Source organism: Ammospiza caudacuta, chromosome 7, assembly GCF_027887145.1.
Source record: "Ammospiza caudacuta isolate bAmmCau1 chromosome 7, bAmmCau1.pri, whole genome shotgun sequence".
Classification (NCBI taxonomy): domain Eukaryota; kingdom Metazoa; phylum Chordata; class Aves; order Passeriformes; family Passerellidae; genus Ammospiza; species Ammospiza caudacuta.
The window spans coordinates 47,128,079-47,143,547 of record NC_080599.1 but is presented as its reverse complement, the minus strand read 5'-3'; the positions used below and the strand labels follow the sequence as shown (position 1 = coordinate 47,143,547).

Below are 15,469 nucleotides of genomic sequence, written 5' to 3'. Positions count from 1 at the left end.
CATCCTTGGGCACTTCCAGGGATCCAGGACAGCCACAGCTTCTCTGGAAAATCCATTCCAGGGCCTCCCCACCCTCCCAGGGAACAATTCCTAATTCCCAATATCCCAATATTCCTTCCCAATATCCCATCTGAATCTTCAGAACCAGCAGTTCCCAAAGCATTCCTCATTCTCATCTCTGCTCTTCAGGCTCTTCCAGAACCCCACATTTATGGAATTCTGCAGGTATCCAGTGACTAAAGCCTCCCCAAGGTTGGGAATTTAATAGTGCAAATAATTTGAGGCCAAATTTCTCCCAGCAGCAAAGCCAAGACAAACCTTGACAGCTCAATCACCTCGGATTCTTTCCTGCTTTTCACGTTTCATCTTTACCCAACAAGAAAATAAAAAGCTCCTGTTTGGAATTGTTCTGAAATGATTTTGGAATTATTTCTGTCCGTAAGGGTTTTGTTTTACTAATTCAGAGAAAGAAATGGAAATTCATGGAATAGGAGCCTTTCAGTACATTTTTCCAATGGTTTTATAGCTGGCATGAGTCACTGGAACACTTGGATTCAGGCAGGGCAGAGATCTCTGCATTGGAGGAGAGGGAAGGACGAGATCTGCTGCTTTATTTTTTGGGTTTAGTCCATTTGTTATCTGCTCCATTTATCTGAGAGCAGAGCACAGGGAACTGGCCATGATTCACCAGTTCCATTTCCATATCCTGCCCTGCTTAGAGAGGAAAAGATCAAAAAACTGAGGGGAATTATGGAGGATGGGAAGAGCTCAGGCTGGGACTGCAGGGAGCCACTCCTGGATCATCCCAGCCCCACTCCCCTCACCCCTCACTGATCTTTCTGCATCTTGGGATCCTCTGAGGCTGGAAAACCACGGAATTTGGGCAGCCCTGCCCTCCCAGCTCCTCTGCAGGAACAGCCCCAGGCAGGTCCATGTCAAGGTATGCTTTACATTCATTAATGCTCCAGACAGTCCACCCTGACATTCCTACAGTAATTCTCACCAGGACTCGCAGGAATTATGCTGATGGTATCTGGCAGACACGGAGCTCTGAAATCACTTGGAATAATTTGGTTTTTCTAGATGTGGCTCCGCTGTTTTCTCCTGAATTTCCTTTCAAAAACTTTGCAGAATTTGCTTTGAAGCTTCTCTGCCTTCTCCTGTTGCTCTCAGATTTTATTGGTCTCCAAAAGCCACAACCAATCCATATTGAAGAAAACATATTTCTTTCTTCAAACCACGTCTTTGATCTGATCTATCTGGAAAGTGGTTACCACCACACCAGCCCCTCATCATTCCTAATAATTATTTCAATTTTTAACCATCCAAATGGACTTGTTTGCACCAAACAAAAATCAGTGTAAAGGGAGAAAAATGCTAAAACCTCCTCTCCTGACTTATTAACCATCACAAGCTGAGGAGAGATCAGCTCCTCCACCCAAATCCTGTCACAGAGAGTTCTTTTAGCCAACACCTTGGAAAAGAAACATGCAGGAAGTCCTAAATGTTTTATATTTATATTCAACCCCCTTCAGAAGGTGATGCTTCTCCTGCTAAATTCATCTGTGGCCCCGTGGGGAACTTGGAGACTTTCAATAAGATGCTGCAAAATGTCCTGGCTGAATTTCAATCCTGTTCTTGCAATTGAGAAGAAAAAGTAAAACTCCTTTCAGGGCAAATCACCTGAATTTTCAGGAAAGGTCCATCCCAAGCAGGTGGCTGTGAAATAGCATCACCATTGTAACTCTGCTGTCACATTGTTCCCATATCCTTTCCAAGCACTGCCTTGACTGGGAAAGGATGGAGCAAAGCTGTCTGAGGCTTCCAGAATTTTCTCCATAAATATTTCCCAATGTTTTTGATCAATGGTAGCTCTAGAAAAATCCTTATTTGAAGAAGCTGCCCCATGAAACTGCAGCAGATCTGAGGGCTGCTGAGCTCATCAATCTCTTATGAGAGGTTGGTTTTCTCTGGCTGGAGAGGCTCAATGCACAACTGATTGAATGATTTATCCTTAAAAAACATGGGAATTTGGGCCCAGAGCTGGAGGAGAGCCTCCCAGGTACTTCAAATAAGTCCAAATATGAATGCAGCCTCAGGAGCTCAAAGGGCAAATGATAATCAGTGAAAATGAAACCAAGGGGATCCCTGAGGCTAAAGACTCCAGCTCATGGAATTAACCCTGGCCTTTACAGCATTCCTGGCATCAGACAGCTGGAAAGATGTTTGGTAGACAATTAACCCATTAGTCTAATGAGGCTTTGGAATAACCTTTTCTTTTTCTATTCTTTTGGAATAACCTTTTCAAAGCCCCATCCTCTCCCTCACTTGAGCCTCTCACAGGGCACTGCCATGGCCAGAACAGAACATTCCCATTCCTGCTATTTCCAAGCAGGAAAACTGTGGATGTGGTAAATAAGAGGAGACTTCTCTAACGCTGGGGAAAAAAAGAGAAAGAAAAAAAAAGAAAAAGCTGTGAGAGACCCAAGCTTTTCTGTTGTAGATTCTCCTGTATCATTATTTTTGTGCAGTGCCCTGCATGTGAGAATCCTGGCTGGGTCTCCAGACTCCCAGGGAGAAACACATGCCAGGAATGCATATTTTTAAAACTGGGAATGTTTTCAAGGTATTCTGGCTCAGGAATAAAATGCTAAGGTATCAGAGAGCCAACAGGGAAAGCTGTCACCTCCCCAAAGGCTGAAATGCTTGTGCTTGCTGCTCCCCCAGAACACAGGGACCCTTAAAGGAAAATATTAATATGGAATGTGGGGAGGGAAGTGAGTTCTCCAAGGTTTTGCTTTGCTTCTCATCTTTGCAGCAAACAGAGACCCTGCTGAGCCCACGGGGCCTGCTCTGCTAAACTGCATGGAGCTCACTGAATTCCCTTCCTGACACAAGGAGCCTCCTCAGCCCAGCTGGGGCTCCAGGCTGGTGGCATCCCAAAACAATTCAATATAGAGATTTCTGCTCTGGGATCACTGGCAAAGCTTCTCCTGCGCAGCTGAGCCTGGATGGAGCAGAGCAAAGGCAGAGCTGCTTCCCCCACCAACACCCATGGAATGGTATTGCAGCACTCACAGTCCTGAGGAGCACTGGAAAGGGGAACCCACCTCACCAAAATGGGATTTAATATTGTGTCAGCCCAACAACCATATTTATTCCTAAATAACACATTTGGGTTCTGCTCTGACTACAGGGGTGATTTGTGCCAAATGAGATCTGGCTGTTCAGGAAGTCCTCTATAAATTCAGCTAATTCAACTACTTCAGTTTATCCTGTTTCATCAGGAAATGAAGTCTCTGTGTGTCTCTTCAAACCTATCAATAACCCAGAAAAACCAGGGTGGTTTCATGGTATCAAACAGATCTTTTTGTAACCAATGTGCACCAGAGCTGCCCATCCCACAGGCAGGAGAATTCCATCTCTCAGCATTCCAGGGAATATTCACCACAGTGCCAATGAGATGAGAGCAGCATCTGCCACTGGATCACATGTAAAGTACCACAGTTACTTCAAGAGAGACAATATTATAGTAAAAAAATAAAAAGCAGAATCAAGACTTTAAAATTAAGAAATGCTGACAACAAAGATACCTTAAGAAGTCAATGCTGATTTCATTGACAGATTTTAAGAAACATGGGAAGGACAGAGAAGGGGGATTTTCCATTCCAACCATTTTTCATTCAAATAACCACAAACTTTCCATCTTATCCAGGATTACTTTTAGACAGGACAAGGTAAAACCTGCAGAGCTAAAACTCCCACCATGCTGGCAGCTGGAATGTTGATGTTTTAGGAAATGCTTTCAGTTTTCCAGAGGGATTTAACAGTAAATCCTGTACTTACCCCCAGTATAAAAGATTCACCTTCAGGTCAGCTCTCAGGTCCAGCTTCAAAAGCTGCAGGTTACAAACCAACAGGTCCAGCCTGCCCCTAATCCAACATTCCATGTTCCAGCTCCAGTCTGGACAAAAGAAAGGGATCACACATTTCTGAGCTGCATTAAAACAAAATAAAATACCTGGATGGAAGTCACTCACAAAGAGAGGACAAGAAACAGATATTCCTGAAAGTGAGGCTGCACCACAGATGGGAAATTATTTATGAATAATTTGATTTGGGCACCTTAAACACTTCCAAGGCTCACAATCCACGTGGTTCTGCATTGTCATGAGTAAAGAAGGAACATTTTTTACCTGGATTCAGGGACAAGGCTGCAGGGTGAAGGAAAATGCAGCTGATGGTGGTTGCTGTGTCCTGGGAAGTGGCACAGCCCCAGCTGGGGATTTGTGGAATGAAATTCTGCCCACTGAGGTCAAGGAGATTCCTGGCAGCAGGATGCCAGCTCCGTGTTCCTCAGAGACAGGAGGAGAAAAAAATCCTTGGGAAAAAAATCCTAATCCGTGTACAGACATTTACTGCACATTTATTATTGAAAGCCTCATAATTCATGTAGAAGTGATGCCATTTGCTCTCCATCTCCCCTGCCTGCTGATGGAGTTTAAAGCCCACATCCACCAAAAATATTTAAAATATTCCTCTCAGTGTCTAAACTCCTTTGAAGATCTGGGTTTATGTCCTTTTATGCAGTCCTCCATATTTTATTCACAATTCCCCTAGAAAGAAAGCCAACTTTTTTTTCCCTTTTGAAACTGTGCTGTACAATTCCACTGCGTTCTGAGGAAGGATTTTATCCCCCTGAGGAAGGATTTTACTTCTCTGAGGAAAAATTTTACCCACTGAGGAAGGATTTTACCACACTGAGAGGGATTTTGCCACACTGAGGATGGATTTTACCAGCCTGAGTAAGGATTTTGCCACCACACTGTGTTGCCTGCCCAGGACAAAAGTGAATCCCCATTAATCCAACCCACCCTCTCCTCCCAAACAACAAAAAACCCTAAATATTTTTGGAATAATTAACTCCTTATGCCCTTGAGTGCTAAACCCACCTATTTTCTGAGGAGCAGAGAGATTTATTTCTGAAGGAATAAACTTCCTTGCCTGCATGCTTGCTCTGTACAAAGAACAATCAAAGTTGCTGGCACTCCAAAGGCAACACAGAAAATTTTCTTCATTCATGAAATGCTTGATTTTGGGTGCTCCAAGTTCTCTCCTCAAACCAGACCAGCTCCCAGCTGAGAAAGGGCTCAAAAAGGTCTCATTCAGCAGCACACAGGGCAGTGTGAAATTCCTGGCAGGAACTGGATGGACCATGCAATGGGCAGCTGCCATCTGAAGGAAGTCTGCAGATAAAAAGGGGAAAGTATTGAAAACAAAAGGAAAAGTTCATCTTTTTGAACAAGTAAAAGGGAGTGGTTGATGTGATACAGAAATAGGTAACAATCAGGTTATTTACGGGGGTTGCTCCCTCAGGTAAAGACAAAATTAATAAAAATATCCCTTCTAGGTAAAGACAAAATCACTAAAAACATCCTCTCTGAATGGTGTCACAGATTCCAGATTTTGCCCCACCCTCACTGCACCTGAACTTCTGTTTTCTCAATCTCTTGAAAAAGGCAAGGCCAAGATTTCAGGTGAAGCATCTCTGGGATAAATTGGATTTTATCAACCAAAACTGCAGTGAATCCTAAGTTGGGTGTGAGTCTCATCTCCCCATGCAGTGCTGGAGCAGATCCCCCCCAGCTCTTTTAAAGCAGCTCCATTTCAATACAAATATAATCCTGTTGTAAATATGAAACACAGTCCCACTGTAACTGTGAAATAAAAAAGGACAACATTACTGTGGGTGCAACTGCACAACCCCAGGGCACTATCTGGGAAGTGAGAGGTTGGAAAATGATAATTTTTTTTTCCCACAAGACTTAAAATAAAACCACTGTGAGCACATTTGTGGATGTCATAGCTTGAATTGTGCTCACAATGGCTGAGAGAGGGATGAGCAGGGAAAACACTGTAAAACACTCTGAATTTAAAGATTAAAGCTCTGCTTACAGCAAGGAACAGGGGCAGGGGTGCACTTTGTGTTCTGCTCAGGAAGGGCAGAAATTTGAAGCAGTTCATTAAATAGAAATTAATTGATGCTCTATGCCCTGCCACAGCCAAAATAAGAAATACCAGAACATCTCTGGCACTGTTTGATTAACAGAAGTTCAGAATTCTCTAGCACAGAGCACGAGTTAAATAATACTAAAATATTAAATGAGAGCTCCAAAAAAGGCTGTTAAAACCGGGAGATGCAGAGTGTTATTCTGCAGAGGGTTTTGCTCATCCCTCCACACAGATTTTGTGCTGCCAGGCTCCTGCAGGGCTCTGCTGCTCCCTGCTCTCCCACTAAACAGAGTTTGTGCCTCTGTAAATCCCAGCTTCATTAGCCTCCAGCAGGAGGAGTGCAGCAAACAAACTCTCAGGCCATAATCCATGATTACAAAAGGACAAAAAAGTGACACAGAGCAGGACAGAGCAGCAGCGCTGTCCCCAGCTCATCCCTTTTTCTGAGGAACGTCCCCCTTGTGTGTCACAGATCATCTCAAGGGATTCACTAGATCTTATAAAGTCACAAATGTGCTCAGCCCCTTTCTCCAGAAACAGAAAGAATGAGGTTAAAATGACCCAGAGGAAGGCCTGGCCTGCAGTTCTGTCCCCAGAGCAGCAGGGCCATCAGATGGTGACAAACTGCCCTGAAATGCCAGGAAATCTCCCTGGAGCATCCAGGTTTTCCAGTTAAAGCTCCTCAATATGTTCAGATCACAAAAGGTACTTAAAAGAATTTCAGCAATGCAGTATTCGATAATGAGTGGATAAAAGTACATAGAGAGCAAGAAAAAAGATGTTTATGTATATAAAAGGTACCTAAATGTAATGATTTATTCATCTTTTTGATTCATATTTTGTAAAAATAACACAAATTTTCCAAATAACTCCACTGGATTACAGGGTCTGCTTTCTCCCTAAGCACCACCATTAAAACCCTTTAAATAGTCCTTATTTTAATAAAAAAAAAAATTAACAAGGAAGGCAAATACCAGCTGTCCTTGCAGAGCAGATGCCAATATTGTCAGAGGCATTTCCCAGTCTATTAATGCAGCATTTGGAGTGAGCTGAGCTCCCTTTGGCAGCCCTGTGGTAACCAAGGGGGCAGGAATGGCAGCAGAGGAGCTCTCCTTGCACTTCAGGGCAACAAAACAAACTCCCCAGAATCTTTTATCTCATCAAATCTGTTAGGGCATTTATTTGGATGTGTCCTGAGTCTACATGTATTTTTTAACAATGTTCCCTGATCTGAAAAGTCACCCCAAACTGGGGTTTGGCTTATTTTTTAGTGGCTTACCCATCAGCACAACCATGGTTGGGATGATTTGCCAACACATCTTGTTTTGTAGAGCTGACCTGAAAAACACACAGAAAATTAATGGAGGGTTTATAATTCTCAGTCTATTATTTAATTTCGGCGCATTTCAGTGCAGTTGGTGCTCACTCCTTTGTAAGCAGAATCATGGAAAACCACAATGGTTTGGAAAGGAACTTAAAAATCATCTCATTCCAACACTCTGGGATGGGGAGAGACACTCCTCTCTGCACCAGGAAAGGAAGAACAGGCCAGAAAGGGAGGAAAAATCAGAATTTTCCAAGTGCAGCAGACACAGAAGCACTCACCCACTCCAACAGTGAAGACTTCACTAAACCTTACAGCAAAATTTCATTATTGTTCCTTCACTTCAGATACTTCGTTCTTTTGTATTTTCATCCAATAGTTACATAAATTCTGCTAAAATCAAAATATATTTTTATAGTTAGAGCTCCACAGAGGAGAAGTTTGGCTGCTCTTGCAGTCAGGAGCTGAGTGCTGAGTAAAACCCACAGCTCAAGTCAGGCCAGGGTGAGAAATTCCAGTCAGGAAATCCCTCCAAAGGGCTCCATTCCTGGAATATTTCTGAGGACAGCTTCCTTGAGAACGTCCCTGGAGCCAAGGGAGGCAGTGCCAAGGTTATGTAATGCACTTTGGGGCTGCATGTCCTGGAAAATAGATTTATTCCTGTGTTCCATATCTACCTGCAGCACAGGCAGCTGCCCAGGGATGTCACAATTCCCAGCCCCTGTCTCCTGCCTGCTCTCCCTCAAATGCAGTGGAGCTGAACTTCCCCAGCACTCTGCTCTGCAGGATCAGCCATCCCCACCCCCTTCCCTGCCCATCCACTGGGCTTTCTCAGCTCCATTCTCAGCTATTAAAGAGGGAATCTCAGACTTTGCCAGTTTCAGGGGGCAATCTGGCTCTCAGCACAGCTGGTAGGTGCCCATCTCACCTGCTCCTTTTCCATTAGTTTATTTCTAAAGAGTTTATTTATAGAGAGCCATGAGGGGCCAGGGGAATTATGGAGCTATCAGGTCATTTCACAAAGATACAGAAATTCAGTAATTTCCAAATAACTGAAATTAGTTGGATTTTCCCTAATTTCAGAAACAAAAAAGTACCTTTTTAAAAAGAGTTTATTTGACACAAATGTACATTATTCACACTATTAATGAGAAACAGCCCATCTTCCTCTTTTCCATGTGCAAGAAAAATCCCTGTCCATCCTTCAAGCACTTCCCAGCAGGAAACTGGCAGAGATCACTTCCAGGACAACTGGACATCCATTTCCAAAATTTACAAAGTTATCCATAGGCCCTGGATGTTAAGAGTTTCCCCCATGAAACAGCCATTTACACTGAGAAGAAAATAAAATAAACAGAGCCCCAGAACCCCATTCAGAAGGAAAATTATAATTTCTATGCGGTTTAGTGAAGATAAAGGTTTTTTTTAATTTCCTGATGGAAGGGGGAAAAATTAAGGGATAATTTGTCCCTGGAAAGGGTGGTCAGGATGGGAAGGGGCTGCCCAGGGAGGTTTGGAGTCCCCATCCCTGGAGGCATCCAAGGAACTCAGGGCTGGGGACAAGGCTGGACGTGATGGTCTTGGAGGGCTTTTCCAGCCTTAATGATTTTGGGATTCTGACATGAAAAGGGCCAGACAGAGCAATCAGAGATTCTGATGTCAGCACTGGTTTCATACTTGGAGCAGAAGGCAAAGGCACTTTTCAGCCCAGCCTGGGATCTCCTCTCACGTGGATCTACGCTGGCTTTACAGAGGTGTTTTCCCAACAACATTCCTGACCAAACCCAGGGCTCAACAGGACCAAAAAGCCCTGAAAGCTGCATGGCCACAGAACAGCCCCTTCTCTGTTCAGAGTTCAGCCTTCCTCGTGTAAACTTTGGGCAAAAAAGATAAATCCTAAATCCCAGGGCAGGATAAATGCACTGCTGGAACAGACAGGATTCCTCAAAATCTTTTCCAGTGAGAACAGTGAACTTGCCAGAATTCCTTGCTCCACTGTAAGAAAGAGTACAAGTTTTACAGGAACATTTACAGGGAACAGGAAGTTAAATAAAGAGAATTATTACAACTTTTAAGCTCTGTCCTGGAGAGAATAAATGAACACAGCCAGGACAAATTGGTTTATTTGAGGCTGGGGAAGTGTCCATACAAAGGGAAGGAATTTGGGTCCTTTTGAACAAATATATCTTAAATTATTCTGGAACCACTGACTTTGCTACTGCTGGGTACAATAAATTTTCTGATTTCTTATGTAAATACTATATTCCTCTCCATATCAAGCACAGAACAGCTCAGCACCAAGAATTGGGATTAAAACTAAAACACAACAGATATGACAGGCAAGGAGGACAGCAATGAAATAAGATCATTTTTATTTACAGGACAGGTGAAAAATCCTAGAATTCTCTGACTTATCAGCATGGGAAACAGGTTCAGCACAACCTGAAATGAGCAGGACCCACAAACACCTGCACTGGGCATGGAAATCCATACAAACCATCCCTGATTTTTGCAAGCACTGTACTACAGCTGGTTTTAAATATTAAACACCTCTAGAAAGCATAATTTTTTTTTTAGCAACGTCTGTGCACAGCATCTTCTGACCTGCTGTTTAAGGTGCCAAGGGCTTTCCAGTCCTGTCGGTCTCAGCATGGAATTCCATTTGCCATTGAGTACACTAAAAACCATTCTTCAAAAAGAGTTCTGAGAAAGTGGTGCACACAGAACAGAAATGAGTAGGACCCACACTGAATAACTTTGCTAATATTAAAGCTTTAATAAAGTCAGCCCAGGCTGGGCAGAAGCACAGCTACAAATCCAGCTCTAAACCTGCTGGTGGAGCCTCTCTCCCAAGAGGAGAGCAGCAAAACGTCCCGAACTCTTCAGAGTTTCTCCAGACCGTGGAATTTCTCTTGTTTGTAGTGAAACCGCTCCTCATTCATGCTGTGCATCTGTCCTTCCTTACGAGCAGAGCTCCTGGGATTCCTTGGCACTTAAAGGTTATATCCCCTTATGGGCACGCTTGGAAGTTAAGGGCTCTCCGTGTGTTCATTATAAAAAACATTTATAAATGCTGCACCACTCATTAACTTTCCGAAGTTCTCTTCTATCTCAGCTCCCGCAGCATCGGGGACTCACAGCCCGCATTCACCCAGATTTATTTTTGTTTTCTTTCTGACGCTGAATCTCAGGGAATAGACGGAGGGAAAGGGCTGAAACCACCTGGATCTGCGAGCGGGGTGTGGAACAGGCTGCCGGCTGTGTTCAGGGGGATGGTTCAGGAAACTAGAGATAAAGAAAGGGATAAAAAGTAAATTCACCAACCTGCTTCTCCTTGCTCTCGGGGCTCCGACTGGCGGCTGAAGCGACGCTGCCACGGCGCTGCTCCGACGGCGAGCCCCGGACGGGCGCTTCCCTCAGCCCGGCTCCCTTCAGCCCGGCTCCCCTCAGCCCGGCTCCCCTCAGCCCGGCTCCCCTCAGCCTCCCCCGGCTCCCTTCAGCCCCGATCCCTCCGTTCCCAGCCCGGCCCTCCTCAGCTTTCCCCGGTTCCCCTCAGCTCCGACCCTTCCGCCGCCCCGCCCCGGCCCAGCGCCCCGCCCGCCCCGGCCCCTCACTAAGGACAGCCGGGAAGGAGCTGGGAAGGGGCTGGAGCGCCGGGACCTTCACACAGGATAGCCAGGAAGGAGCAGGGAAGGGTTTGGAGCACCAGGACCCTCACACGGGATAGTGGGGAAGGGGCTGGGAAGGGTTTGGAGCACCAGGACCCTCACATGGGATAACTTGGAAGGGTTTGGAGCACCGGCACCCTCACACGGGACGGCGGGGAAGGAGCAGCGAAGGGTTTGAAGCGCTGGACCCTCACACGGGATAACCGGGAAGGCGCGGGGAAGGGTCTGGAGCCCCAGGAGAGGCTGAGGGAGCTGGGCAGGGGCTGCAGAATCCCTGAGGGAGCTGGGCAGGGGCTGCAGAATCCCTGAGGGAGCTGGGCAGGGGCTGCAGAATCCCTGAGGAGCCGGGCAGGGGCTGCAGAATCCCTGAGGAGCCGGGCAGGGGCTGCAGAATCCCTGAGGAGCTGGGCAGGGGCTGCAGAATCCCTGAGGAGCCGGGCAGGGGCTGCAGAATCCCTGAGGAGCTGGGCAGGGGTTGCAGAATCCCTGAGGAGCTGGGCAGGGGTTGCAGAATCTCTGAGGGAGCCGGGCAGGGGCTGCAGAATCCCTGAGGAGCTGGGCAGGGGCTGCAGAATCCCTGAGGAGCTGGGCAGGGGCTGCAGAATCCCTGAGGGAGCTGGGCAGGGGCTGCAGAATCCCTGAGGAGCCGGGCAGGGGCTGCAGAATCCCTGAGGAGCTGGGCAGGGGCTCAGCCTGGAGCAAAGGAGGCTCAGGGGCCCTTGTGGCTCTGCACAGCTCCTGACAGGGGGGCACAGCCGGGGTGTTGGATCAGAATCTCCTCTTTGGCATACAACCATCAATGATGAGCAGGAGCAGGAAGGAATAACAAGGGAGCAGGAAATAAAATTCCTACAGACACAGCAGGAGGGAGAACCTTGGAAGAGTTGAAGCCCATCTCATTCCACCCTTGCCACTTTCCACGATACCGGGTTGCCCAAGGCTCATCCAACCTGGCCTAGCGCCTCTTAATGATGTTAATTAATTCAAATATCTCAAGACCTGGTTGTGCTGTAATGCACATATCCATTATTTGCTGGCTCTAATTTAAGAGCAGTTGATATAAATTACCTTTAACTCCACAAGTAATGGACTAAATCACATTTTTGACCCTTTTGCACTTCAGCGTGTGAGGAGTTAACAGATGTAAAGCAATACCACATATTTAACAGGAGCTTGCAATTAAAAAAACAACACCCAAAAATTATTTCAAGGAATTTCAAGCAAGGACTGAGCCCTGCTAGGAAGGATGGACCTTTAATTTTGCTTGTGCTCATCCTTTTGTAAAAGGGAGCAATAATTTAGAAACCAGTGAAGTAGAGACTGGAAAGTCCCAGCCAGGCCCAGCTGAGGCTTTTATACAATGGTTTTTCTTCTCAGCAATATTATTTTAAAAGAAATGCAAACCCACTATCTCCGCTTCATGAGCTATAAAGACAAATATTTTTGTTTCCCTTTTGCAAGCTCTTCTCAAGTAACCAGACTGGAACTATCTTTTGGGTGGTGTAAACACTTCTCCCATGAGCAAACCCACTGATTGGCTTTAATTTATTTATTGACTTTCTGTAATTCACAACCCATTTCCTCAAAGCAGCATCAGCCAATTTCGCTCCTTATTAAAATAACCCTCTCTAAATTGATAAATTCTATTTTTAAAATATTTCCTGATTCTAGTATGGCAGTTTGGGAAATGTGACTCAATACAACTCATGTCTGAGGTTAGGAAGCCACTGAAGCTTTCACATCCCAGACTTTCACAGCATCAGCAAAAGCTGTCAAAAGCTGCCACTAGAAAATCCTTTTATTTAGAATATCTTGAGACAAACATTTGACAGAGTTTTCTTTCACTTCCCCATGTGCCACTGCTGTTCTGCCAGCCAGGGAAAAAAAAAATCCCCTACAAAGCCTCCACTAATGCAAATATATATTTATTTTTAAGGTTTTTTTCCCCCTGTAACACCTAAACCAAAACTTCCTTGAGCTTAATCCTCTTGAGGAAGACAGAAGAGAGGTAATTCCTCCTTTCTGAGGTCTCTGACGTGTGTTACGTTGTGCTTTCACCCTGATCATCCTTTGTGTAAACTTCAATTCCAGTTTATTGTGTCTCTCTTTACGGAGCAGCTTTCCTGGAGAGCTCTGGGGCTGAGCCCTGACAGGATTTGGGAACCAGGTGAGGTCAGGGAACAGGGACAGGACAAGGCTCAGGTTGGACCAGCAGGAATTTCCCTGTAGAATGGAGATTTGTTTAGATAAATATTGGTTTTAGAGGTTGTGAGATTTAGAGAAGAAACTACTTGGTTATAGTTCAAGAGTAGTTATAAGTTTTTTTTGTTATAAGGTAATATATAATTTCTTTAAACTAATATATAGTTGTTATAGAAATTATTTTGGTTTCCTAATTTACTATTTTTATTTACTTTTATTGTATTTTTGATGTTTATATTTAATAAAACATTTTAATATTATTTTAATAAATATATTAATTCAATATTATTTTAATGAAATAAAAATATTACATATTATACATATATATTTTTGTATATAAATACATATATATTTATATATGTTTTTATAATTTTAAATGTTTAATTATTAAATATTATTTATATATAGATATACATTTTATATATAAATACATATATTTGTACATACGTTTTTACAATTCTTTATGTTTTTAAAAATTAAATTTTTAAAGTTATTTTCCATAACTATATTTTATATTATAATTTTTTATTGTTTTACTTATATAGTTTTTATTTATTTAAGGTATATTTTTATTTATAACTATATAAATATAAGTTTATGATTTTTTTTTGTTGAATGTTTGTGTATTGTGTTTTTAGATGAGGTCAGGCCTTGGCAGGGGCTGCCCAGGGAGGTTTGGAGTGCCCATCCCTGGGGGTGTCCCAGGAATTCCTGGAGGTGGCACTCAGAGCTCTGGGCTGGGGACAAGGTGGGGATCAGGTCCTGCTGGCCTTGGAGGGCTTTTCCAACTTCAACGATTCTAGAATTCTACTACTTTATTATTATTATAAATTAATATTTTATGATTATTTGACATCTTGCTGCTCAAATGTTTTCATCCCCGTTGTGTTTCTCTTCACGTCTGAATTAGCTCAGCGAGTTGCCATTTTGCCAGTGCCATTTTGCCTCCAGGATTTTCAGTTTCTCTGTGCTTTATTCAGCAGGACGTGGAAATCCAGGATGTTCTCCAGCCTCAGCACAGCATCCCCTGTGCTCAGGGCCTCCTCTGTTTGTGGAACCAGAACAACTTCTGGAGAGGCTTTTATTATAAATATAAACAAGGAAATGTTGGTTTTTTTCTCTCAGCCTCCACGTTTCACCTCAGATTTTCTCTCTCAAAGCATTAGAGAAATACCAAGGGGCCAGAAGCCTTTCGACGAGTCTCATGTTGAAAAACAACAAAATACCATAAAATACCAAGCCCCAAGTGGTTTTGCAAAGCACATGAGAAGATTTCAGTGACCTATGTGCATGTTTTGAATCTAAGTGTGAGCAAGAAACACAGAACTGTTCTCCAACAGAACAAAACTTCAGCCTTGAGGGTTTATTTATTTTAAAAATGTGACATTAAAGCAATTCCTTCCACCAATTATGCTGGATACAGTCACAGAGCCTCTGTGCGGCAGATCATAATAATTCCCTGATCTCTTACAAATAAAAATCCCTGCTCAGCTCTCCTGAGTCAATCTCCTGCCTGGTTCTCCATCCACATCCATTCTCTGAGGAGCAGCAGAGATGCCAGGCTGGGTTTGGGTTGGGAGGGACCTTAAATCCCATCCCATGGCAGGGACACCTCCCACTGTCCCAGGGCGTCCAGCCTGGCCTGGCACACTGCAGGGATTGCCAGCTTCCCTGGGAATTCTATTCCAGGGCCTGCCCCCCTCACAGCCAGGAATTCCTTTGCCACATCCAATCCAAACCCACTTTCCTTTTGTGAAAAATGCGTATTTCATGATTGGCTTAGTGCAAGTATTCAAATGAATATTATATGTGTTGTGTTAGAAAGTTATGCTGTATTAATTCTCTTAAGTAGTGTGTTAAATAGAGTTTTAGGTTATAACAAATGTTAAAATAGAAACTATGCTGTGTAGGATACTTTTTTAAGAGAGCAGCCACAAGACACTGAAATCTTTCAGAGAAAGAATTTATTGCTCCGTTATTGAGTTCTTCCCACCTCGCTCAGCCCTGCAGAGCTGTCAGGATTCAGAGGAAGAAGCTGACACTGCCCAGCCAGAATCCTGTGTTTGAATGGAATTTATGCATCATGTGTGAGGTGTATGAATATGCAACAGGCTGTTGCTTTTAAAAGTTAATCCTCTGTTAATGTGGGTTGGTTTTGGGCTTATTTTGCCCAGAAAAAGGTACCCGGACATCCGTAACTCTTTAGTTCTATTGTCTCATATTGTCCTAATCCAAATTGTCCAAATTATTATCATTCTAATTG

At 43.9% G+C, this 15,469-nt stretch overlaps 1 protein-coding gene across 1 annotated transcript in view; it reads right to left on the bottom strand.

Annotated features, from left to right (window-relative positions):
* Positions 1 to 14,934, bottom strand: part of LEPR (leptin receptor) — a 34,498-nt gene extending 19,564 nt beyond the window's left edge. The window contains exons 1-5 of the mRNA XM_058808663.1: positions 14,919 to 14,934; positions 10,661 to 10,700; positions 7,292 to 7,350; positions 4,953 to 5,246; positions 3,847 to 3,964 (exon numbers count right to left, since the gene is read on the bottom strand). Of these exons, the coding sequence (XP_058664646.1) occupies positions 3,847 to 3,964; positions 4,953 to 5,246; positions 7,292 to 7,350; positions 10,661 to 10,700; positions 14,919 to 14,934 (527 nt within the window). The remainder of the gene's footprint in view (positions 1 to 3,846; positions 3,965 to 4,952; positions 5,247 to 7,291; positions 7,351 to 10,660; positions 10,701 to 14,918) is intronic.
* Positions 14,935 to 15,469: the final 535 nt, after the last annotated feature.